At 40.2% G+C, this 25,887-nt stretch overlaps 2 protein-coding genes across 8 annotated transcripts in view; one reads left to right on the forward strand and one right to left on the reverse strand.

The window, feature by feature from the left end:
• CLIC5 (chloride intracellular channel 5) overlaps positions 1-14,445 on the reverse strand; it is a 92,354-nt gene extending 77,909 nt beyond the window's left edge. The window contains exons 1-2 of one of the 3 annotated variants that reach the window (XM_075144904.1): positions 14,402-14,445; positions 13,739-13,969 (exon numbers count right to left, since the gene is read on the reverse strand). In XM_075144904.1, the coding sequence (XP_075001005.1) occupies positions 13,739-13,828 (90 nt within the window). In that variant the 5' untranslated portion in view covers positions 13,829-13,969; positions 14,402-14,445. Of the gene's footprint in view, positions 1-4,718; positions 6,352-13,738; positions 14,251-14,401 lie in introns of those variants that run through there. The other 2 variants (XM_075144903.1, XM_075144902.1) reach the window with 2 other exon arrangements.
• A 181-nt stretch (positions 14,446-14,626) lies between these two features.
• ENPP4 (ectonucleotide pyrophosphatase/phosphodiesterase 4) lies at positions 14,627-22,622 on the forward strand. Of its 5 annotated transcripts, none has more exons than XM_075144905.1 (4): positions 14,627-14,775; positions 16,779-17,643; positions 18,640-18,810; positions 21,384-22,622. In XM_075144905.1, exons 1-4 carry the CDS (start codon positions 14,653-14,655, stop codon positions 21,746-21,748), a joined length of 1,524 nt encoding a protein of 507 aa, XP_075001006.1. In that variant the 5' UTR covers positions 14,627-14,652; the 3' UTR covers positions 21,749-22,622. The 5 variants fall into 5 exon arrangements, with proteins under 5 accessions (XP_075001006.1, XP_075001010.1, XP_075001007.1 ...); XM_075144909.1 differs by having other exon boundaries at positions 14,691-14,775; positions 21,387-22,622; XM_075144906.1 differs by lacking the exon at positions 14,627-14,775 and adding an exon at positions 14,808-14,947.
• Positions 22,623-25,887: the final 3,265 nt, after the last annotated feature.

Raw genomic sequence — 25,887 nt, forward strand, 5'->3', positions numbered from 1 at the left:
ATTTGAAACCCCTTGCAGGACTTCCTACTGAAAGCTACAAATGTTCATCTATGTTGGGTACTCTTTTACTTTTCATCTGCATCTACAAAATGCTCAGTTCTGCTCAGCAAAGCACCACCATAACCACTAACTTAAGACTGGGCATCCACGTGGATACATTACAATTTTGTTCTGCTCTTTTCAAATAATACATGCTAAAAATTAGCGATGCTTTGTAACTTCATGTTCTAAACCATTAATACACATTTTTAAACAAAACTTTCTCAACAGATACCAATATGCTCCATAAAACAACAGAAAAGCCAACTCATTGGAAGGAGCATGATTTTTACAGCGATACAAGCGATTAATCTCGCTGCCCCTGTTAAGAACATGGTCTGTCATTCATAAGAGTTCAGCTCAACTTCGTGAGTCAGTAGGGAGCTAGCACAGGGATGTGCCACCAAGTTAGAGCCCTCAGACCTTTCTGACTTGGAAACAAGGGAGCGGGAAGCATCTTGTGGGAAAAACAGAAATGTCCTTTCTTTCCCAGCTACTGACTTAAAGAAATTTTACTAAAGGATGCAATAATCCCAATGGAAACAGCTAAAAGTCTAAGTTCTGATGTACGGAGAAGTTAAAAGCAGTATCTTTCTTAAAAGAGCACTCTTAAAAATAAGCACTGGTATCCAGTGAAAAGACAGGAGGCAACAGGCACAAACCGAGATACAGAAATTCCATTTAAACATAAGAAAACACATTTTGACCATGAGGGTAGGACATTGGAATGGTTGCACAGAGAAGTTGTGGATTCTTCATCTTTGGAAATATTCAAAACCTGACCAGACATGGCCCTGAGCAACCTGCTCTAGGTGGTCTTGCCCCAAGTAAGGGGTTGGACTAGGTATCTCCAGAAGTGCCTTCCAGCATCCATAACTCTGTTACCCCTGTGCAGTGATCCAACATGCATGTTCACAATGCTAAACTACTGTATTAAATTTGTATTGTTTGCGTAACACAAGGTGGCTATCGCTCGGTAAAGGTAAAGAATCACCTTCCTTCTTTTGGGAACTGTGCTCCTATGGCACAAATGTGTACAGAGAGGGTATGATCTGTAGCCAGTCTCAGGCCGTCAACAAACCAGAAGGGCAATAATTTTCTTCTGGAAAGAAAATAGAGGGATTATTCTTTAAATAACAACTCAAGCTTCAGGAAAACAAAAAGTTAACATTTGCAAAGAAACTCAGCCTTCAGAACAAACACACTGCTAAACAGGGAAATACAACATACAAGTGAAAAGGTTGGACCTCTGAGCAACAGCTACTATTAGTTCAAGCTGTCCTATGCACTCAGTAACATAGCCTATATGTCAGTCATATTTCTGTTCAAATTTCAAAGGCTTTTGTTTGAAGAAATTACAATGTTATTGAAAGGGCATTAAGGCATCTGTGACAAGCCTGGACATGCTGGATTCACACAAACATCTCCATGTTGGTACGTGCTATATTGTGCTATTAAAGGTACAGGGAATTCCTTGATGAAAGCCAAAATTTTTTACCTTATGGCACATCCTGAAATAGTCCACTGATGAGGACGTAGTTACCAAGTACTAAGATTCAGTGAAAGATGAGAGAATGTGATTTAAACATTTTCTTGGTGTCTAGTAACACAGAACAGACTACAGAAAAGATTATCCAGTCTGACTGAAACTATGGTCCTAATGCAACAGCACTTACAGTATTCTAATTAACTTAAATTTCTATTCTAGGCAGTGCACTGCAACTAAGCCAGCTAGACTGTAAATTAGATACCATTTAATCTTCCCACTTTCTCTGGTTTTCAGTTAGCAGTGACCTCTGTCCGACACTCACGTTTCCAGCCACTCCCAGAGATTTATTAGTGCTACAAACAAAGGAAGGAGTGGACAGTGGCAGAACTGTCATTACCACTATTGTCCCACAGCAAAAGGTCCTGCTGTCACTGTTAATGTCTGTAGAAAAGAGCAAATCCAGAAGATGAACCCAATTTCAGAGCAACACTGGCCTCAGGTGGACTACAGACCATACCACAAAGGAATCGTCTACGAATAATGGCACTGACACAACTGAGATATTTTGTTCCTACGTGCAAGAAGTGATAGCCCTCGGGTATTTCACAATTCTTGTTATGTATTACTCTATGACCTTCCATTTTATAGGCTGACTTTTGCTATCTAGATAATTAAAGAGAGCGAAGCTGGCTCTGCACTCCATGGAGTTAGTGCTTTATTACCTCGATACCAGAAAAAAGAGAAAAGCAAAAATCCAAAAATGAAATGTCATCAGTTTCTCAAGGAATAAAACGCTGTTGCAGGAGTTCAGTTCAGCCACCCACACAGAAGTATCCATCCCTGCCCACCGGGTCTCCAGCTCCTGCTGGAGGACGATCACAGCATGGATCACCTGAAAGCCTCAGGTCTCATTTTCCAGCCAGGTAGGGATGTCTTGGGACTCAAGGACATCTCAAACGGCACTAGGCACTTACGTTTAGGCAAGTAAATAAGAGTCCAAAGTTTGTGGTTCTCTCTAGACTAGCTGATAAGCCCTTTATGGGGTACTCAGCTACGCTGCGCAACAAAAACAAGGAAAAGGACTTCCTCAATCCTTCTCCATGATAGTTCTTTTCAAAATGCCCCTCTTCTCACTATTGAGAAATTCAAGTTAACCCCATCATCTCTGCTTGAACGGGATCATCTGCACGCATTTTCTTTTTTCACGCATGGAAAGAGGACACCACTACCTTGAAACAAGACCAAGGTGAAAGAATAAGGAATAAAAAGAGATTAAAGTCAAAATAAAACATTCACATTGCTAACACCATGAAGTTACTAACAAAGAAAATATACTCAATTGCTGCAACTTTTGGTACATGTATGCAGGACTACATGCAGAGATACGAACCTGAAACAACACCTTAGATATTGCTTTGCCCATATAATTAGTATACTTTTAGCAACGACCATGATCCAGTCACAGAAATAGGACAGCTGCCGCTTCAAAGAGTCATATAGTGTAAGTAGTATGAAGATAACGAAAAGGCCAAGTGCCCTCACACATGGCTCTCGTAGCCCGCTTCTACAGAAATCAGTAGCAAAAACCCCTAGCAAAAACACATGGACCCAGAACGATTCACAACCCAGCAATTAGTAGATACTTCCCCTCCGGAAGGATACGGAGCTGCAGTTATATTGAAATTTAAGAGAAATGGCTGACGTTTTATGGTTTGTCTTACGCAGAATAAGACCAAGTAACCTGATAGCCATTTCTGGTTTGCTTGTTTGGGTTTTTCGTTTTTTTGTTGGTTTTGTTTTTTTTTTTTAAATTACTCAATAATTTAAATGATCTATCTTTATGCAAAATTAGAAAAGCAATCACAAAGGATTGTCACATAGAGAAGGGAGACACGAAGGCGGAATAACATCAAGTTTTCATCTACAGGAAGACATGACACAAAGGAAAAATATTTAAATCATAACTTTCTTAATGTATTCAAAAGAATCTCAAGATTCTGTTGACACTTCATGGAAGCAATCTCCTTTATCCTACAAGTAAATGTAGGATAACTTTTTAATTAACTCAGTTTTCCAAGAAATCCAAGATTTATAACAGAAGCCAAATGAAGTATTAGGAGAGTCCACCAAGCCATTTGATCTCCCCTAGCTCATACAAGATAATCAGCATCTCACACCAATGCTGTTCTTGCTTAAATAAACTAAATTAACAAAATACAGACATTGCTGAAAACATTTCTTACTATGTGTGGTAACAAAATCTCTTATCCTGCTTTCAAAGCACCTGCGGAACTGACGAACAGATTCTAATAATCTTATTTATGTTGAAAAGTGACGAACTTCACAAGACTTCTGTTGAAAGAAGAGAGTATTGCACTCATGGTGTATGGTCATAATCAAGGGAAACAAGAACTTGAAAATTTATCTTTTATGTAGTTAAAAAGGAGGAACTGTCAGGTCTGTGTTACGGCCTAATAAATATTGAAAAAGGTTGAATACAAGAGCTTTTATGAAGGGAAGGATAGTGTTTATTTAAGAACACAGGTGTTTATGGTTTAGAAATTTAAGTAATACTTCATAAGGTTAGAGAAAGTGTGAAAGTCCCTTCAGTAATTTAAACCTAACTTGAAATTAATGAAAAATACATGTTAAAATTATCTCAGAAATACATTAATCTAAATAATCACAGAAATACACTAATCTCAATATTGAAAGAAACAAAAGAAAGACTTCTTTCAGGGATGAGTACTTGTGGAAATTTTATTGCCATTATTTAAACTATATATTTAGTTTTCTTTATAGTATTATCACTTTTGAGCTATTAGCTACTACACAGATAGTGAAACACAGGGATAGCTGAACTAGCTTAACTAAACCAGTTCAAGTAGTAATAGTCTAACAGCAGGGAGATACCACAGAATAAATTAATTGCAGCAACAATCAGAATACTTTCATGATACTCATACTTCCGCTTGAAATGAAGAAATCCCAGGCATCTCCACACAACACAAATCTTCTCTTTCTGTGCCTTAAGATGTAAAAGGTAAGTGAATGGCTTGGTCCCCTGCAGCACACAGGCAACAGAGTCGGGAACAAAGCGGCAGGTAGCTGTATTTTACTGATTTGGAGGACACATAGATTGATTTGGAGTTTAAAACTACTGTATTCTTAGGAGCACCCAAGCTCTTACCTTTACAAACATGAAAATCTCACAATCTTCCTGAAAGTTGTCGATTTCTCCAAAGTTATTGTTAAGGGGGAACTTGAAGGAAGTTGAAGAGTTGGAAGAAGTGCTCTGGCTCCGACGTAACTGGAAATCCGGAGGAAAATGCATGTTGCTCCCAAACATCATGTCCTCTACGTGTTTATCTTCCAGAGTTGGGCTCATCATATCCACCTCCTGGTATAGGCGGTCTTCTTCAGCACCATGGGGAGATGAAGAAGAACTATCCTCCCCATCAGCCCCATGCTGAGAGGCCACAGAATTACTAAAGCTATCTTCTGAGCTCTCTTGACTACCATCCATGCTCTCTGGGATAGCAGTGATGGAGGACGGAGATACTGGATCTTCACGGACATTTTCATAAAGATTATCCCGTTTGTCTTCCTTAGAGTCTGGAATCTCATAGACATTGGTGTCGTTAATATTTTGATAAACATTGGTAAAGACCTGATCTTCCATGACTGCTGGCTGGTGAGTTTTGCCTGCCTTCTGGTACCTTAAAAGACTACAATTAAAGTGAGATGTCGACAGACAAACGCCCTTTAGGAGGAAGCAGAGTCTGTGGTATGCTTTCTGAATGCTCTGCTACACATGGCAGATCTCCAACAATCATTTACTGAGAGCTTTAAATCAACAACTACACTTCCACGAAAGTAAAAGATAGGACTGTCTCACTTTTAACCCCTTTGTCGATCTGACTGCTGGTAACTGTATCTTAGGAGCTCTAATCACTTTTTGTTCTTCCAGATACAGCCTGGCCAAGTATAGTGAAAAACAGCTGAAGCACCTATCAGTACTAGAAAGTTATGGTAAAAAATACGTATTATTTCACAGGAAGTCAAAAATAGCTTTACTGGAAACCTTATGTACGTTTTGGGTAAAGAGGTAGAAATGCAGACTTCACGCATTTACTTGTATTTTCAACACACAAAAGCCTAGCTTCAAGGAAAAGTAAGGCAAAATTGCCTCAACAATACAAGCAATCTGCAACATTTCAGTGGTTACTTACAACATCATCAACAAATGATGATAATTCATAAAAAACTACAAATAAAAAAAATTATAAAGTGATATATCCACAAGAAAAAGGCACCAGACTTGAACTCTTTCCAGTTTTGCCACTGGTTCACTTTAGGACCTTGAACCAGTCACTTCACATTTAGTGACTTCATCCTCTCAGCTATAAACTAGGGCCAAAACTGTAAAAAGTCTTGTGAGCTGCCTTGGAATCTAGGAAAAGAAAGCACTGAATAAGCATTAACTATTATTACTTATACTTAATATATCAATTACTTATAATCACATTTAGGTTATGTATCTCGATGTCATAAGACACAGACCCAAGTTTCCAAAGTTGGGTTAATGCCACTTGACTTTAGCAATCTAGTTAGCCAGCTTGTCTATACAGTTCCTTTTCTCTAAAGAACAGAGAGACACACAAAACTCCACAGAATCTGAAGCACATGAATACTTCAAGCTTTAGCATAAAATTAACTGCCCTCTTAAAGACAGATACACATTCCAGAGCATCTGAAATCAACGGAGCTGAAACTCATTAAAGATCCAAATCTGAATTTATCAAAGTTATGAGAACTTCAGACCTTATTGACTAAAGACTTTTTACCTATATGCTTACTGCTTACTACATCTGGATTATGTAGATTATTACCAGAATTCTTAGAATCTAATTATATTTAACCTTTTAGGGTTCAGCCAAAAGGAAAAATAAAAGTGTTTTCCTCCTGACCCATCCTTGTAACTTCCTGAGAGGTAACTGCCACAGCCAGGTTGGATTTTTAAAAGAAACACAGAAGAGAGGTTAGAGAGAAAGACTGTAATTCCAGCCATCTCCAAACAGAATGACCAGGGGAACATGCTGTTTCACGCAGTAGAGTAGCAGGTGCTGCCTGCCTGAGATTTATGATGGTAGTTTACTCTCATTATTCTTATACCGAACATTTTAGACTACTAATAAAGCTAAATATCAAAACCAAACCAATACTTCATCTTATTAAACTTGGATTCACCTTCTAAGGCTCCTAGATAACCCCAAAAGTGCCAAAATCATAGTCACAACCAGGTTTAATCACTGTAACAGTGAGGAAAAACCCTACAGCAGAATTTCAATTCCCTACATGGAACCAGCAATACAGTACAAAGGTGTAGGTAAGTATCAGAGATCAATGAGCTCTCTTAGCTCATGAGTGAATTTCTGGCCTGATGCAACTCAAGGACTGCAAGGGTAGGTAAGCTGTATCAAGGCCTAATTTCAACTAATACTACCCACAAATTCCTGCCTGGCACAAGTGGTCTATCAGCAAACAGAAAGAAGCACATCTCCTCTTCACATTTTCTGTATGTAACTCAGTCACAATTCTTTACGTGGAAATCCTAAATAAAAGATTCGGAAACACGTGCTGTGTAATCTGTATTGCAAACTTCTAGCGTTCAAACCAGCTATTAGGCTAACAATAAGACTGATTTAAAATCATGAGGTTAAGAAACTTGGGAAAACCAATGAGCCAAACAGAAATTTTTATAGGTTTTTTTTTTTAATGAATATTTTTTACTTTTAAGAAAACACTTGCATTTCTTCACATTTTGTAGGAATTCAAATGTATTTCCACCTGTGTCTGTTCAACTTGCTCTGAGCATAGCCTTGATAAGCAACTCCCACAGATCTTCAACCCCTTCTTACAAAGAGCGCTTGCAGGATTAAATATGCTGGGATCATAAAAATTCCCTCCTTAGTCACTCTGCCGGCAAATAACTTGAGGAAGAAAAGAGAACACAGACACATTCATCATGCAAAACAAAAAGCAAAGTCCAGTTGCACAGTATTAAATCAAATGACTGTTTTTTTTTTTTCCTCCATGAAGAAGACATTAGCAGGATGCAGCAGCACCTGCTGGAGGGTATAAAATATCACAGGTAAAATAAGGAATAAGAGCATAACGTATGAGTATTATTTAAAAATAAATAAATACAGTTGATGTGGATTTCATTAGTCAGAAATGTGAGTTACCTAAGTTCTCCTTTCCTCTGCCCCCTCCAAGAGCAAAAAAAAGTACCATTCAGCTCCAAGATCCAGACTTCACTCTTGTGACAGAGTGGTAAAGCCCCAGAGTAAACTTGACTGCACTTAAGAATTTATCCAGGTGAAAATCAGGTGCATTTCAAATCACATTATATGAACCCACCGCTTGTTTACAACCCTTACATTTCATCTTCAGGGAAGAGAGAAATAATTTTCGTGCCACAATTCAAAAGTTATGTGACAACAAACGAGATCAAAACTGAGGCGCCCACATTGTGACCTGGGACACCAGTGTCCCGGCCTGCTCCCCTGTGTCCTGTGCTGCTCCCTCCCTATTCCCCAGCCAAAAACGCTCCGCTTCAGCAAAGGAACAGGGCAGCTGCGTGCACATGCGTCCAGTGAAATGGGACTTCTCTCCTGCAGAGAAGGGAGAGGAAAGAGGTCGTATGAGGCAGGAGAATAGAAAAAGGTCGCAGCACCACTTTGTGCTCCATTCCCCATTGGAAAACAAAGCCCTCTGAGTAACAGTTCCAGCCCCCATAGCCGCAAGAATGGAAGATTACAAAAAAGAAAGATCACCAATTTCATCCATTCCCTAAATTCTTCTGCTCCCAAATCTCGAAGGCGTTGAATTAATGTGGTAGTTAGTAATAGCAATACTTTCCGCTGTTAGTTCTGTAATTCAAGTTGTGTCACTTACTATTGCATGTACCATCTGTACCCACGTGAGCCATCCGATAACACTGGTTACTTGCTTTGCAGAAATACAAATAACCACATAAACCATAAGCAGCAAAATTCATATAAGGACAAAGAACGTGAGCAACAGAACTCCTCATTTTCAAGGTTTAATTTTTACTTCATGACTGAATTTCCATTTTTACTCTAACCTTATTCTTTTTAAAGCAAGAAATACCAGAATTAACACGACCACAACTCCGGTTAGTATACATAAGACACAAGTTACAGTCAACCAGTAAGATCTCTTAGGTCTCATTTTTAGAAACGTTGTTTATACTAAGTTTAGCTCTCTGTTGTTCAGCACCTAGATTAAGCTAATCACTGATTCTTTCTACAGTCCAATGGACAGCGATGGGCATCTCACAACATGTGATAAAAAGAGGTGGAAAGAATTATGTCAGAAGGAGATTAAGTATATTCTGGAGATGGTCTTTATTACTGCAAAACTCAGTCATCTGAGCTCCCTAAAATAGATGTCTTAGCAAGGTTGGAATTTACCTACATTTAGAAGCCTACAAATGGACATCAAAACTCATTCTAGGAACCTAGATAATTGCCTGGTTCACTCTACAGAGCTACGCAGAGCTCAGTTCCGTAGCCCAAACACACACAGACATTTATTCAAGATGTTTGCTTAGACCAACTTGATTTTATCTGAAGGACAGCAAATATATAAGGGCCCTGATACACTTAGAATAGTATGTTAAAATCAGACCACTGAAGCTACTACTGAAACTTTATCTGTTCACCCTGTAACCCTAACAGAAACCAGCACCTCCAGCTTTGACTTATTTTAAAATGTCAAGCAGAAGACCTGCTGTAAAGAAATTCCTGCATTGCTAGTCAGTTATCCCTCACCTCCACAGCAGAAGAGAAGGGTGGAAAGAAGGAAGAGTAACAAGAATGTCAGACCCCTAAATAGCATACCTCACATCTTCTCAGAGATTAATAATCAAAGGCAAAAAGCCACGTTACACTATTTAATTCAGATTCCTAATACAACAAGACTTTTACCTGGGTACCCCTTTATCAAAGCCAGTAACTTGCATGTCTTCTACACATTCCACAGTATTGGAAACTTCAACTCACCCATCAGTGCCATGAGGAGCTTCAGTAGTTAATAGCCCTGTTTAGAAATAGCAACCTGTTTCTATTGGAATTTCTCAGGAGGTCATTTCCAGTTGGCTATTGCTATGATTTTAGTGCTTTAATTAAAAGAGTCCTCCAGTTTTATCTGTTCTCCATGAAGACACTTGCACACCTTAAGCAAAGAACCTGTAAATCTTTCTTCATAACCTAAACAAATTGAGGTCCTTCAGTTGCTTGCTCTAAAGTGTCTTTTTCCAGCCATAAGAGAAGCAAGAAAATTAAATAGTTAAAACAAAATACACAGAGCTCTTGGAAACAGCTAAACCTGAAACTGAATGATGGTAAACAATGTTTTTTATGTCAGTAGAAACTAAGGGATCTTAGCATCCCATAGGGTCAGGCCCTTCATTTGCACTTAAAAGCACTCAATGCAAAAATCGTGAATGTTCCTGGCCATTCAGGATGCTGGTTTTACAAAAATAACTTCTTTTCCTTGTAAAGCTCAAACATTTCCAAAGGTTTGCAACATGTAGTTCAAGTCCATTATCACAACTACACTGTGGGCTCTGGGAGAAAGACTGTTTATGGTTTACAGACATATGACAAGGGAGTTGCAATAAAATCATACCACTTCGTTTTCACTCCTGACTGCACTAAATACCTGGCTGAAATCAACTGCAAACAAATTTTATTGCACCGTTTCCAGCCTCAGCTTTTACTTATATGGTTAGCAGCGCATCTCTTCATATGGTTAGCATCTCATCTCTTTGCAGTTCATCAACAGGAATGCTTTATTCACTGCCGATCTTGCACTAAACAACATGAGGAAAAGACCTTTATCCCACATTCAGATCTTTTAGGAAGTCTCCATGTAGGGTACTTTTCTGTTTTGGCTCTGTGCTCTCTACAAGAATGAGAGACTCAAGTTCCTCTACCCAGTTATTCCTACAGCCATTACACTCACAGACCTGCATAATAGGAACAGACTGTGAAAAACAGCACTCTCTAGAGGCCCGAGTATCTGCAGCTCCCCACAATTTTTCAAAATGGGAATGATTCGGTGAGAAGGAGGAACAAGACTGTTCAGTATGGCCCTGTTCTGCTCCAGCCTTTGGATGGTCACCTTTGGACACCCAAGAAGATCTTTGGAACCATGCTGCTATGAAGTGTGTATGCTGACAATTTTATCTGTATTGTATGTGTGCGCATGGAGTTAGTTCATCTTCTGAAACACATGCTTCAGCTCAGTTTCACATTAACTGTTGAGATGCACAGCTATAGCAGTTTCTGTATTCTATTTAAGACATAGTAAGGAAGACAAAACACACAGAAAAACCATTTCAGAAGACAGCGGTTTGGTAGAAGACTTTGATTATCACGCTGTTTCACACAAGAGTCGGCACATCCTTGAAGCAGGCCTCCAGAAATCCATTTGTTGCTCAACTTACGCTGACCTGGATTCTGCGGTCTTGAGGGGCTCATGAATTCAGGACCCCACTGTAGTAACGGTGATTCATCTTCGGCCAGATTTTGCTTTGCTACTGACTGCATAAAAGACATATTTAAAGCCAATAAATTTGACTCTGCATAAGACAGATGCTTCTCCACTGGGAACTAGGCAAACAATAGAAAATTGTTTAGCACAGGACACTCAACTCATGTTATCAACAGCTTTTAGTTGTTAAGAATACCAGGAGCAGTCATTGTCAACAGGCATTTGAAAACCTTTACCTGCTGCAGGGCCTAAACAATTATTCCCAACTTGGATGTTTCAAAGCCCTTTACTTGTGGTCTACCAGTTCCTTTTATAAAACTTCCTTTGGTTTGCTCTCCAACTCCATGGCCGGAAACTCCATTAGAATACCTGAGAGGCTAAGAAATATTGATTTTTTTATTCGCCCAACTGCTCCAAGGATAACATTTCTGTTTGCCTTTAAAATCTGGCATCATTTCAACACCCTTGTTTATCTCTGAAACTAAGCACCCTTAAAAAGCCCAGTAACTCGGCTTCAAGCTTGTTTACAGCAGAGGCTCTAGTAACCGAAATAGAGAAGGCAAAGACTCCACACTACTCTCTATCACCCTCTCATGCAGCCTTAGGGATATCGTTCCATAGACAGTTTGAGAAACAGCGTGGTTAAGAGCCCCGTTTTGTTTATAGCCTCCATATACAACCTATTCTTCGGATTAAATGGGCACTGAAAGCTTAAAGTCTAATACAGTTTAACAGCTGTTAGTCACCTAGCCCTTTTACGATTTTATGACACGTTTTCCTATTTTTCTTCATCTCAACTATATAAAGATGCATCAAAACACAGTAAATGATGGATTAAAAAACTAATCAGCAAAAATGATCACAGAAGTCTCTGTCACATGGATAAAATTGAGGAAAAAAACTGGAAAAATAAAGAAAAATGCTTCTCTTTCAATATTCAGTTATTTTAACTCTAAGTAATGAAAATGCCCTGCTTTTTCTTAAGAAAGTACTTAAGACAAGTATCTGAACTATTCAGATGCAACATCTAGTTTTCATCTGAATAAATAAGGAGTTGCTTCCCCTCCACAAGACTGCCAACAGAAGGGTATAGTTTCCCATCTAGAAATTAAGTGTTTTACTAAACCTAGCCAAACACTGGGAATATTTTGAGGTTGCCTACCCTTTACTTCCTGTCATTCACTAAATTCCACTGACACAAACAAATGCATGTAATGGTTTTTGAGCTCCAAATGCTCAATTCTATAATACAGCAGTAAATCTGTACAGCTTCTGACAGGATTTAGTATGGTCTAGTGCTTAGAATTGCAGTCTATACAGACAAACATGGGGTGGAATACAATACAGAGGGAGATTAAGGTGAGGCAAGGCAAACAGCTTGGTAGTTCCCAGTTCTACTTCTCTTAATGTAAGTATACACATAACTCACGCATTTTTTGAAACCATACACTGTAAATGGAACTAAAAGCTGTATTAAGTACGTGATACATGTTGGCTAGCCGAGTTCAAAGTCCAGAGTTGGTATGGTATGCTGCCTTTATGATGTGTCAAACTGGACATATTATATTAGGCTGGGCTCACGAATAGGTGAACACCATGAATAGGTTTCAAAGCACATGGGTAAGGGTAAACAAGAGATTACTCACACCTTTTAGGACTGAATAGCTGAGTAAGTATGTTGCCAAACCAGGTTAGCAAAAGAGCCTTGATGCTTAAATTTGTCTGTATCTCTGCATAAAATTTGTAACAAGACCTCAATCATAATTTGATGAAAGTGGCTAAAAGATTGCACCTGTTATGTATTCCCTTGACCTCCAATTCACTCTGTGTAATAAATATTTTGAAGGAAATACAATAAAGTAATTCATAAAGGACACTTCCCTCCTCCACATGATCAACTGTCATGTGCATATTTACAAAGCTGAATTAGCGTAACCAAAAAAAAAAAAAAAGAAAAAAAGACAAAAAGACCTTGACTTGAACTTGACATATATAATGTGAATAGCTGCAAGAAGTCTTATCTAGTTCACCTGGCATTATTTTTTCCCTCTTTTACAATCCTGTGCTTTGCTACACCTGCTACATTCCATAAATCAAGGTGAATAAGAGGCGTGTCACTTTATTCAACCTATTGTACGACATCTTTAGAGCCACTCCACAGTTGGCATGCACAGGTAGCACAACCTGCCAGACTCATACATATGTGAAAGCCATTAGAAAGAAACAAGGTCAAATCTACGCGGCATTCAAAATAAACATGCTAGCAGGATACACAGAATGAAATTCAGATTCCCTACTCAAGTCAATCATGAAGCTATAGACATGTCTTTTTCTCAGTTTTTATGATGAAATTTAAAATGGAATGACGATTTCTGCTCTGTGCTATTAAAGCACACTTATTTTCTCTATTTACACAGAGCTGATTTCATTGTTATTCGGCACCAGTAACTTAACAGGTTTTGCAGAATGACTAATTCCCTCTCATAATAAAAAGGAAAACCAAGGGAATGTAAACTATTTGCCTTAATTTATGAAGCAAACCTACACCAGGACCCAAAACAGACCTCAACCCATCATACCACACACTGCCTTCCTAAAAGCAGCACTGGCATTCAGAGTACTTACATTCAACAACACATTCACAATTTCCTGCATGTATTCTAAGTTCAAGGATAAACCAGAGAGCACAAAAACATCATATGCAGGAAAGAACATTAACAGTCAACTTCCAGAGCTGTGTGGGAGCAGGAGTCTCGGAGAACAGATGTGTAGTCACGCTGACAGCCACCATTGCCTTGCAAAGGCCACAGCCTGGGGCTGCTGCGACACCTCCAAAGGAGGCAGGTTACAGGCATCCTGAGGAAACACAGGACAACTCCCAGTAATGCACCCCGTCACATCCTCGCCTCACCCCACGGCGTCCTTCTGCACCCACGGGGCACCCCATCAGACCCAGCAAACAGCCTGTACCCCAGGAGAGCTGTGACCCCTCATCAGCAGGCCTCACCGTCCCACCTCGGGGGCCAACCCACCCGCATCCCAGCCCGGGAGGGGGGGCTAATACGCCTCTCGTAAAAACCCGCGCTCCCCGGCATCTCCCTGCCACACCTCCCCGCTTGTGACAGCCGACTCCCACAGCTCCCTTCACCCCCGCTCCCCTCAGCCCCGCTCCACTTAGCTCCCCTCAGCCTCGCTCCCTTCAGCCGCCCGCGGCTCCCTACAGTTCCCCTCACCTCAGCCCCCCTCACCTCCCCTCAGCCGCCCGCGGCTCCCTGCAGCCCCCCTCACCTCAGGGCCCCACAGCTCTGCTCCTCTCAGTCCCCCACCGCCCCGCTCAACCCTCACCCCACTCCCTCCAGCACACACACCCCCCCCCCCCCCACCCCCCGCACTCCCTCTCCCTGTCTCACAGCGCGACGCCCACCCCGCTGGAACCAATCGGAGTTTCCGCCAGCGGGCCCCCAGCCAATTGCATGACGAGCTCCCCCCCGCTACCGCCCACCCCCCCAGCAAGGGCAGCGCTTGCGCCGCCGCCGCGAATGGCAGTTGGCGCCGCGCGTGCGGCGGGTGCGCAGGCGCTGTGCTTCCCCCCGGGGACGGGAGTCCCGCCGCCGCCGCCGCAGCCGGTCACCTCGAGCGCCGCACAGGAGCGGGCCCTCACGGTGGGGTCGGGGCGGAACGGCGGCGGGCAGCGGGGTAGGGGGCGGCGGGCGGGGAGGTCTCCCGCCTGGGGAGTCTGTGGCGACTGGCGCTGCCCGAGCGAGACCCCCCCCCCCCTCGGGATCGGGCTTCGTACCGCGGGGTGGCCGCGCTTCCGCCTCCTTGGGAGTTTAGGTGAGGGGAAGAAGGCGTTGTTGGGCTGCGTGGAGCTAGCGGGGCGCCGGGGCCGCCTGCCGCCGGAGCCCCCCCACCCCCGGGGCGAGGCCGGTCCGTTTGCTGAGCAGCCGGACCCGGGACCCGCCGGCGGTGCCTCGTCGCGAGGGTCCGCGCTGCCGGTGCTTGGCCCCGAGTGCTGGGTGACGGCGCTGGGAAGGCGGGAGCCGGTGCTGTACACCGGATAGGCGTGTAGTGACAACGCGGCATCTTGCTGTCAGCTTTCGAGGCCAGGGTAACTGGTTTCTGACTGAACTGAGCAGCTAGAGACTGGAAAATCTGGCTGGAAGGTGGAGAGGTTCAGGAGCAGATAGCTGTAATGCTGGTGGCGTTTTGTAGTTAGCTGTGAACCAGTGTGTAAAAACACAAATGCTTAGCATCTTTGGAGTATTTCGAAGCTAATATTGTGGTCTTATGTCTTACTGCGCTATGAAAAAGTCTGGTTCTGCTTTTTAAAGCACCTGACAACGTGAAATGGGTGATTCTTTGCTCCACTTCTCATCTCATTTCTTTTCTTCTTTTTCCTCTTTAAAGGGGCTGTGTGTTACAACTTCTCTGTATTAGGAGATACCTCAACGCTGGTTTTGACGATCCTTTCTTCTAACATTTGTATCTTCTAAAGAAAATTTAACTGTTGGCTGCAAGGGGGGATGATTTCCCATGCTTTAAATTCCTCTCACTGCTAAAGCTTTAGCTACCATTGAAGTTACTTACACTTTTAAAATAATACACTCACAGTTTTAAAGAGTTTTGGGGAAAGGGTTGAGTAGAAGATACTACTGCAGTTAGGAAGATACCTGCTGTTCCTCCGGGAATCACCCTAGTTTGTGTAAGTGAGATAACGGACAAATTTGCTGGAGTGAGTTCTTCTTGAGAAGGAAATACGCTGTCTAACAATATTGCAGAAGTTTTTGTGAAGCCTGGAGCTTCACTTCCTCTTTCTTAAAGGGTTATAGAATAATTCTGGACCTTCCTGAACAAAGTGCTCCTGTCACACATAATAAGTTTGGCGGGGAAGCTTACAATCATACCTTGCGTTCATAATGGTCATGAATCCCTTGGTGAGAAATACTTGCCTCATAGCTAAGGTTACTAATGATTTTGTAATTTTTTTTTAGAGAGAGAGAAATATGATACATAAAGAACAGGTTTAAATACTGTTATGGTAGATGTACAACAACTTAGAAGGAAAACAGAAGTAGAAGTTATTCCTGGCAGTTCCATGTATAGGGTAAGCAATAAGTAATAGGAATGTTGAAACGCTGAAAAGTCTTCCACCAACTCGAGAGGCTGGAAACTGTGGAAAAGGAAAGGTGGGACTGAAAAGAAAAATTGTAATTATAGTAGAAGAAAAAATCCTGGTCTGAACAGTGATGTGTAAGTAGGATTTATTGCTGCACAGGTCTCTTAAATGTGGAGCTGGAATTGTTCAGGTGCCTGTGCTTGAACATGAGGAAAAATACTGATTGTCTGTCTTGGAATGTAGAATTGTAATAAGACACAGAGAACGATGGAATAATTGCTTAAGAGAGAGAAAACAATTCTTCCTTTCATTTAGTCTGGAATGAAAAAAAATCTCACTGCTCATTTGCTTTAATATATGAAAAACTATGACAATATATGAGAAACTTCTGACGTTAATAGGGAGATACACTGTTGACTTCAGTGGTTGTTTAGACCGGTTATGTTGCAGTTAACCTCTATAAGGAAGATGTACATAATGTATAGCTAGTTAAACTGGTTCCAGTACAATTATTTTGTGTTACATGCCTTATCTTTTTACATTTTTCAGGTGCATCTGATTACCTGCTGGAAATACTTTGAAGTATCAACAATGAACTCGATGTTAACATTATTTTTTTCTGGAATAGTTGCCTGTTTTGCTCACCCTACTGGTGATTCAGTATCCAGGTTACTCCTCGTGTCCTTTGATGGCTTCAGGGCTGATTACTTGGAAACCTATAAACTTCCTCATCTTCAGGAGTTCATTGAGGATGGTGTGCTTGTAAAACAAGTTACGAATGCTTTTATCACCAAGACTTTCCCAAACCATTACACCATAGCGACAGGTTTATATGAAGAAAGCCATGGCATCGTGGCTAATGACATGTACGATGCAGATGCCAAGAAAAAGTTTTCACAGTTCAATGATTCAGATCCCTTCTGGTGGAATGAGGCAGTTCCAATTTGGGTTACAAATCAACAGCAGGGAAAAGGAGCAAGTGCTGCTGCAATGTGGCCCGGTACCGATGTAAAAATTAACAATACAACCCCTCAATTCTTTATGAAGTACAACTTTTCAGTAACGTTTGAGGAGAGAGTGGAGAAAATTGTTGCGTGGCTGAACAGCTCTAATCCAGTAGTCAGTTTTGCTACATTATACTGGGAAGAACCAGATGCAAGTGGGCACAAGTATGGACCGGATGACACTGAGAACATGCGCAAAGTATTAGAAGTAGTGGATAATCATATTGGTTTCCTTACTAATAAATTGAAGGCATTAGGTTTGTGGGACACTGTTAATATCATAATAACAAGTGATCATGGAATGGCTTCCTGTTCTGCAAAGAAGCTGATTGTCCTGGATGGCTGCATTGGTCGCAATAACTATACTCTGATAGACAAGACTCCAGTTGCTGCAGTGTTGCCACGGGAGAGTATGTTTTGGGTTTTTTTTAAGTCGTACACTGAGAATTAAATCTTGTTTATCTTGCTACTAAAAGGTACACACTATGGTAGACTGTTCACATCTTTTGCAAAACCAGTGTAGCTCATATTGCAGAACTTTGACATAATTTAATGAATAAGCTGAAGAAAGTTTGTTTATTTAGAAATTACTTTGTTTTGATAATCAATGCGCCAAGGAGGGTTTCTTGTCAAATTGCTATGGGTGGTAAAGATGGTCCTGGTACAGCTTGTTGAGAAAGTAGATAGGCACTTAGTATGCCTGCTCTCTTGTTGCTTGCTTAGTCTATACGGTTGTAATTCACAGCGAGCATGAAATAAATCCTCATGTTTATTCAGAATAAAAAATGTCATTGTCTAAACTTCCAAGTAAAAATCTAAACCCAACTTTGATTGCTTTACCACTTCTGTTTCTGTGAATGAAACTTCAGTTTTCATACTGTGAATTCAATTTTTGTATCTTGGAGTAGTTACTAACAGGCATGTCTTAAATCATGACACTGTTGGTCTCAGTTTCCACTACTGTGGCCAGACTCGAGCAATTCTAATGAACAAAGTGATTTATACAGTAACAAAATTTAATACTTACTGCTTTGGATAAAATATTGACTACTTTGGTGTGTGATTGCTTTCTCTGGATTTTTCTGCTTGAATTTTGCCCTCCTCCCCTACAAGCCCAGAGGGTAAGTTGAATTGTAGGTCCAAAATTACAGCCGTGAGGTGCCTGATTTAAAATGAGAGCAAATTGTGAAATCCACCTTGATACATGTAGCATTTCATTAGGGACATGAAAAAATTCTTTTCTATGTGCCTTTTAAAAAAGAATTGTTTTGAAAAAAATGGATCTTGGGTTTAATGACAGATAATTGATGGATCTTAGGTTTAATGACAGTAAATTTCCAGCTGTTTAATGACAGATAATTGCAGTAAATTTCCAGCTGTTTCACGTGCAGTTTTTTTCTTGGCAGACAAGAGAGACGTGTATAACTTGCTGAAAAAATGCAGCGATCACATGAAAGTATATTTCAAAGAAGAAATTCCAGAAAGATTTCATTATCGTCATAATAAGAGAATTCAACCCATAATTCTGGTTGCAGACGAAGGCTGGACAATTGTACAAAACGAGTCACTTTCAAAATGTAAGTGTGTTTTCCTTATTTGTGCTCTTGGTGGCTTATGTTGGTAAACTGTCTTGTTTTTATTCCAGCCATCTGTAGGATGGTCCTAGTTTAGTGAGTGGAGTCCTGGCACTGTGCATCTTTAGGAACATCTCAGCACTTTCTAGAACATTCTAAGCCTGAGCCTGGAGTGTTTTAACAGATGAGGAAGAGAGAGGGGATATTCCATTGGCTAAAACACTTTGTCATGTTCAACTTAATAGCCTGAGGTATGCTTTTAAGAGTTAACTCAGGCAAGTTAGCAGTCTGTCTCAAGCTTCCACTAGAGTGTGGTTTAACTATTTTTTGTATATAAAATATATATATAGGAGAGCATAAATGGAAGAATGCAAGACACAACATTTAATGTTGCAGTACGTATACTAGGAAACAAAAATAAATGGGAGGAAAGACTAAAAATAATAGGAACACAACAATAATGGTCAAAGAAGCCAGAGTTCATCCTGTTAGGGGCATCGAATAGCATGTTTTAAAGACAAAAAACAAACCAAATATTACTTCACCCAGTGCATTGCTAAGCTATGCCCTTGCTTCCTGCTAGATGCTATGAATGTCAAATTACATACATATATGTATATATGTGTATATGTATATATATTTTCAGGTGTTTCACATGCAGGGTTTTTTTGGCAGACAAAAGAGGCATGTATAACTTACTGAAAAAATGCAACTGTCACATGAAAGTATATCTCAAAGAAGAAATCCCAGATAGATTTCATTATCATCATAGTAAGAGAATTCAACCCATAATTCCGGTTGCAGACGAAGGCTGCATGTGTATATACGTATGTATCTGTGTGTGTTCAGAAAGTGATTGGACAAATTCTTGGAAGAAAAATCCATTAATAGAAATTAAATACAAAGGTACCAACTTCCAGGAAGTTTCTGAGCAGCGAACAGCTCAAGGCTGGTTGCTATGCCAGGGCTAACCCTGTTGGATCCTTCCCAGACTCCCTGTTACGACTACTGTCAGAGACAGGATGCTGGGTGGTGTAAACTCCCTGTTTCACCCAGTTTAGCTGTTCTTACTGTCTGCCCTTTGCACATTTAAGTTCAAATTTTCTCATTATTTGTACAAAAGTACTGCTTTTAATGTAAGATATGTTTGTATTTTAATTTCCCCATGGATTTGCTACAATCATCTTCAAATTGACAACACTTAACACACGTGCTCTCTAATAGAGGTCTCTTTCTTGTTTATGGTTAGATTTAATTTCATGTACCTAAAAATAGTTAATAAGTGTATATTTATAAGTACCAGCATTGTATCAGTTGAAGTGAATCACTTTTCAAAACAATTTTGCTAGCCAAGGCTTCCCAGAAGCAGGCAGTGGAGGTTTTAACCTAAAAGGGTATTTAAGTGTTTATTGTACTTGTCTTCATGGACAAAGTGGCAGCGTAATGATTGGCAAGTGTACCAATACCTACACTATATCTAGCCATGTTGACACACACCCGCCCTCCTACTTCAGAGTGACTGAAGAGGGGACTTGGGACAGCTCTGTTCAAAACAAGCGAGTGGTAGAAGGGAAAATAATGTAATCGAGAAACACAGGACTGCATTAAAACAAACGAGCAAGATGTGGAGCAGTAGTATCTTTGTGGTAACAAACGTAACGGTGGAAAACATTAAAAAGGAATATTGCAAGTATACTGAAGTGGTGAGTGTGACCTAATCAAAAGGAATCTTGACATTTCACATCAGAAACTTCCATGAAGCAGCCAAGGAGACAGTTCTCAGGGAGGCTTGTTAAACTGTTATTAAGAAATTAACTCAAAACTTCAATGCACTCACTCAAATACTGTGCTGCGTGTGCTATGAGAAATTTTTGGCATCTTGGACAGATTTTTCAGACATGTGGTTAGACTATGGCTGGTTTTTAGCTGTGTATATTCCACCAAAAATCGGAGTATTTCTTAAAAACCTACCAAATGTTCAAGTACTGGTGACCTTGTAGCCACAAACGTTTTGTTGTTTGCCTGTCACAGGCATCGTCATCCTTTGACTGTTTGGTTTTGACTATTTGGGTATCCCTTCTCCTGAAGTACCTAATCTGAGAAGCATGATTTGAGGGTACTTAATATGCTGCAACTGAACACTATCAAGGGTGCTTGGCTTTTAAGAAGTAATTAAGTGTCTGCTTTGCAAGGGGGAGATGTCTTTCCAAAATCTGACAAGTACAAATTTGCATTCCAACTACTGACTTGTGGAGTGGCAACATCCTTTTCAACTTTGGCGTGAGGAGTGGGAAGGGGAAAACTGAGAACGTTGATAACCAAAAGGAAAAGAGATAATGGGGCGAGGGGAGAAGGACCACGGCTGAAGACCAGTATGGGAAGAGACTTCTGGGGATTGGGGAAGAGGAAGGGAACTCTGGGTTCCTTCAGTATTTGATCCAACAGCTGCTTTTATGTTCTGCATTAGTCTTTGGGTAAAATATATGCCTTTTGGGGGTGGGGGAGAGATAGGGAGGGGAATATTCGATAGGCAAACAGAAACTGTGATGTTAACTCTTAAATTTTCATTTCTCCAGTAGGCGACCATGGCTATGACAACGCTCTCTCAAGCATGCATCCGTTCCTGGCTGCTCGTGGGCCTGCTTTTCATCGGGGTTACAAGCAGAGCACGATGAACAACGTTGATATTTACCCCATGATGTGCCACATCCTGGGACTGACACCACAGCCGCACAATGGCACTTTCAGTAACACCAAGTGCTTGCTCGCTGACCAGTGGTGCATAAACCTTCCAGAAGCTATTGGGATAGTTATTGGGGCTTTTATGATACTGACCACTTTCACCTGCATTATAATAATCTCAAAGAATAGAGTAGCTCCCCCACGGCCATTTTCCCGACTTCAGTTACAATATGATGATGATGATCCTTTAATCGGATAGCGTGTAGGGAGCCTCGCCTCGCTTGTTAAATAGTGATTTCAGGAAGAGAGTTTGAACTTGCACTGGATGGCATTCTTTGATGCACTTTAATGGTATCCGTATAAAATACTGTACAGCCAGACCTTGCTAACTTGTGTGTGCTACCTGACTAGTAGTCCTGTAAAAATATTTTCAGAACAAAATGGTGAACAGGTGGCTTTCTGCTGGAAAAGACGCTTAACATAATAAGGATGCTTAGTTTTTCATTCAAGTCTTCGAACAATTTCAAAATGAAATTCCAGAGTATGAACTAGCCAGGACAGACTAAGTGAATTTTAACATTTGTAAATTATAATTTTTTTTTGTATTAAATTTAAATTAATGTTGACTTCTTTTAGTGTTCTTGTACCTGTATGGGAAAGAAGATCTTTTTTATGAGCGTTAGAAGTTAGTTCTATTTGGACAGTATATTCTGATTTGTTCTTAAATTTGGGGATAGAGGGTGTAGAGAAGATGCAATACTTCTGCTTCCACCCTAAGCCAGCAATATGACAAGAAACTGGTGAGAAGGAAAACAGAAGTCAGTGAGGAAAGAATTGGTGCGTATCACTTCTATTTTGAGCAATAAATTATGCGGTTCAGCAGTTACAACACTGGGCAGATGGCTCTGACATTTCCAGATGTTTGTCTGTGGATGAGTTAGTTCCACAATGCCTGCACTCAGAGAGTTGGGATGGTACTACTCAAGGATATTGATTTAATCTGAGAATACTTGGATTACTCAGTTTTGTGGGCTGTAGTAGTAAAATTACTGCTTCTAAACCCTGTAAAAAGTTTTTCAAGTGTAAACTCTGCTGAAGGTGTTTTTGTAATAAAGGTGGTTCTGCCCTGTGTACCAGCTAATGATCTTTTGAATGCTGTCATGTGCTAAAAAGCAACAACTGAAAGTTTGACATGCAATCATCAAGCAAGGATTCCAAACTCTTATTTTAAATCCTGGAAATTTAAAGGGAAAAGTTAATTTTTTTTTTTTTTTGAGATAAGATCTCTTTTCTGTAGTGTCTGAGTTGTATAGATGCAAAGTTTTGGTGAAGACCAGTGCTAATGGTTCTCTTAATTGAAACTCTTGATTCCTTGTTAATTAATTTGATTTAGAAAGCCTTAGTGGTACCTTATCTTTTATTTATTATCTTAAATTGTTAATGCTAACCCAGAAAGAGAACTACAGTTACCAAGTCCTTTTCCTACAAGTTTGATGGTTTGAAGAACTGATAATTTGAAGTGAGAGAGCTGAGGTACCTGGTAGCATGCAACGTGGTTTCTTGTTCACAAGCTCAAATTCAATGCAATTTGGTATTAGCCACAGACTACCTTTTAGTGATCCAACTGGGAGGAAGTATGGACTTCGGAGGGAAAGGTTACTTTTAACTGCCCACTGAAAAAAAAACATTTGAGTTTTAAAAATGATGTGTGGAAGTTTTACTAATTTGTATCTTCCTCTCTGAGGATTCTGTTGTACTGATTAAAAACACAATACAAAACCTAACTTGTTCTGCTTTCCCCCTGACCCCTTCTTAACCCACTTGTTATTACTTACTGACTAATGCTTTACTCTGGGTTAATCTGAACTTGAAAAAGGCTCAGGCCCCTTGAAAAATCTGTACTGTTACTGACTGTGTGCTGATTTTAGACTGTTGATATAATAGAGCAATAACCGGACTGAACACAGAAGTCAGCCTGCTGGAAGATTTAAAATAATTAATTATATACAATAAGAGGTCAGGTTAATGAGTAACTATGAAGTGAATGTTTTGCAGGGTAGAACCTAGGCTCAGAGATACTGTAAAGGGGAGGATGCTTGAATTCCTACATTGGAGAGAGTTGTTAGTTGCTTGTAATTTTGCTAATAAAGGCTGCCATCCCCAGAGGGTGGCAGACTTGCTGGGAGATGCTTTGCATCATCTATATATGGAGAGGCTTGACTCAACTGAGTTACCTTTATCTTTCTGGCAGACTTGATAAGACCAAACTGTACTGTCCTCTACCTGTGAGGGTTTTTTTTTCTGGATGCTAAAACTGATAAGCACAGCATATGCTCCACTCATCTTCCCTTGCTCCTCCTTCCCCTGAATAGTTGTCATACAGTATGTGATTAACATGCTTTCAGTTCTGCTGAAACTCACCATCATAAGCCAGGTGTCAAGGTTACCACCAAGATTTTAATTACCAGAAATTTAAATGTTGACAGAAATGCAATGGCAGCACTCTAATCTGAAATACAAATATTGTTACAGATGGGGAAATCTAGGTCTAAACGCATTTCTCCTTCTAGCTTTAGGTAGCCCCTTCTGATAAGAATTGCTACAGGCAACCAGAAAGTGAATAGTAGTATCCAGCAGAAATCCTTATTACCCTCTAGTTCTTCCTTTGGTGTTGAAACTAAGCAGTGCTATTGTGGGAAGGGTTTAAAGAGAAAGTTTAAGTATTAAGAAATAGGATAAACTATATTCCAGTTGCATTGCTGATTATTTTCAATTCCAAAGATGCAGTATGGTCTGTAAGAGTGCTGAATATTCTTCCTGGCACATATTCTTCTTTGCTGCTGGTAGGGGGGGTTTAAAAGTAGCTCTTGTACATCCAGGATTTCATACATATCACGTACAAACCAAGAGAATCTAGAAAAACACCTCTTTCTCTTTAGAGAGAAAGTTGATATATTTTAAGATTATTGTTTTTAGTGTTAGTGCCTTTAACATGACGAAGTATTTCCACTACCTAGTTACAGTTTGTATGAATTATTGCATGTAAAAGCCAGCAGCTGATTTCCTTTTGAATAGCTAATTCAAAACAAGAACATGAGAAGCTGTGGCTTCCCCCTTCCTCAAAGCTGTGATAAAGGAGATAGATACCCTACAATAGTTTGTGGCAACATTTAATGACTTGCTAAATATATGCAACTCTGCAACATTCATACAGGCCATATTAATTTAGGGGAAGTTCTTAAGTACTTCTTAAACTAGCATTGAAGTTTAGAAGGGAATAGGGGAAGCTTGTAACACCACTTCCCAGCAGTAAAGGCTAACGTTTCATTATGTTGACTGCCTCCATAAATGAACTCTCAACACTGGGTAGAAAAGCCTTACAACATCCACCCCTCTGGGTTTATATGCTTTTCATCCATTAGCACCAAAAAACGGTTCCAGAATTGAGCTGATTTCAACTAACTATCAGTCCAGAACACTTGTTTCAGGGGGAAGTTTATCTTGCTATAAATTGAAAAGAATATACTGCCTATGAAAATAAACCAACATCCTGCACCTCCAAGGATCAGACCAACAGGATCAGATGTTTGCTTTAATATGCATGGTACCACCTTTCATTGCAAAAAACAGCTATACATATTTGTTAACTTAATAGGATTCAGATTAGGATTTCATTATGGAAAGGCCATCCATTTGCAATGCTGCAGATACCGCTATTGAACTTACCATTTTCATGTGCTTGCAACAATTTTTGTAGTCTAACATCTCATAAATGCTTACATTACCTTTACTGTAGTACAAACATACCATTTCTTGAAAGATATGTACAGTAGCATAGTAGGTATGGCCAAGACAGGATCCATGGCCATTATTTAAGCAGGGAAAATTCGGAAGTAAGCCTGCTATATCTGCATTTTACAAAACAGCAGACTCAACAGCTGCACGTTTGTCACTCCTCCCACACACAGCTCAAGATTGCGTTGTTCCACACTTCTGAAAAGTCATGCTGCACAACCCTTCATCTTATAATAGGCTTTTGTGGTGTGTTTTTTTTTTTTTTGAGACCGCATTTATTGTAAACAGCATTACTGCAGCTCTTTACCAAGAAAGTCTAGAAGACTTTTTTGATAAAAGAAACTGTGTTACCACTGTTGGTAACAGATAGCGTTATTTCCATATACAGTAGCAAAGTGGGAAACAAGGGCTCTTTTATATAAAACTTTGACCTAAAATTCGTAAGTTCTATCACACTTCCAATTATTTTTAATGAAGGCATACACTATGCAGAGTACAAGAAATAATTTGGGATGCATATGAGTTAAGGCCATTCTCCCCCAGCCATCCGCCCACAATTCAAGTTTTTTTCCAGAAGGGTTTTTAAATGAAGTAAGCACTCAA

This window comes from Calonectris borealis, chromosome 3, assembly GCF_964195595.1.
Source record: "Calonectris borealis chromosome 3, bCalBor7.hap1.2, whole genome shotgun sequence".
Lineage (NCBI taxonomy): Eukaryota > Metazoa > Chordata > Aves > Procellariiformes > Procellariidae > Calonectris > Calonectris borealis.

Bases quoted from the DNA above. Each gene is read 5' to 3' on its own strand.
- ENPP4 (XM_075144905.1), top strand. From the start codon at position 14,653: ATGGCAGTTGGCGCCGCGCGTGCGGCGGGTGCGCAGGCGCTGTGCTTC. The intron at 14,776-16,778 runs GTGGGGTCGGGG...TACATTTTTCAG, and splicing joins CACAGGAGCGGGCCCTCACG to GTGCATCTGATTACCTGCTG. The intron at 17,644-18,639 runs GTATGTTTTGGG...TTTTCTTGGCAG, and splicing joins TGCAGTGTTGCCACGGGAGA to ACAAGAGAGACGTGTATAAC.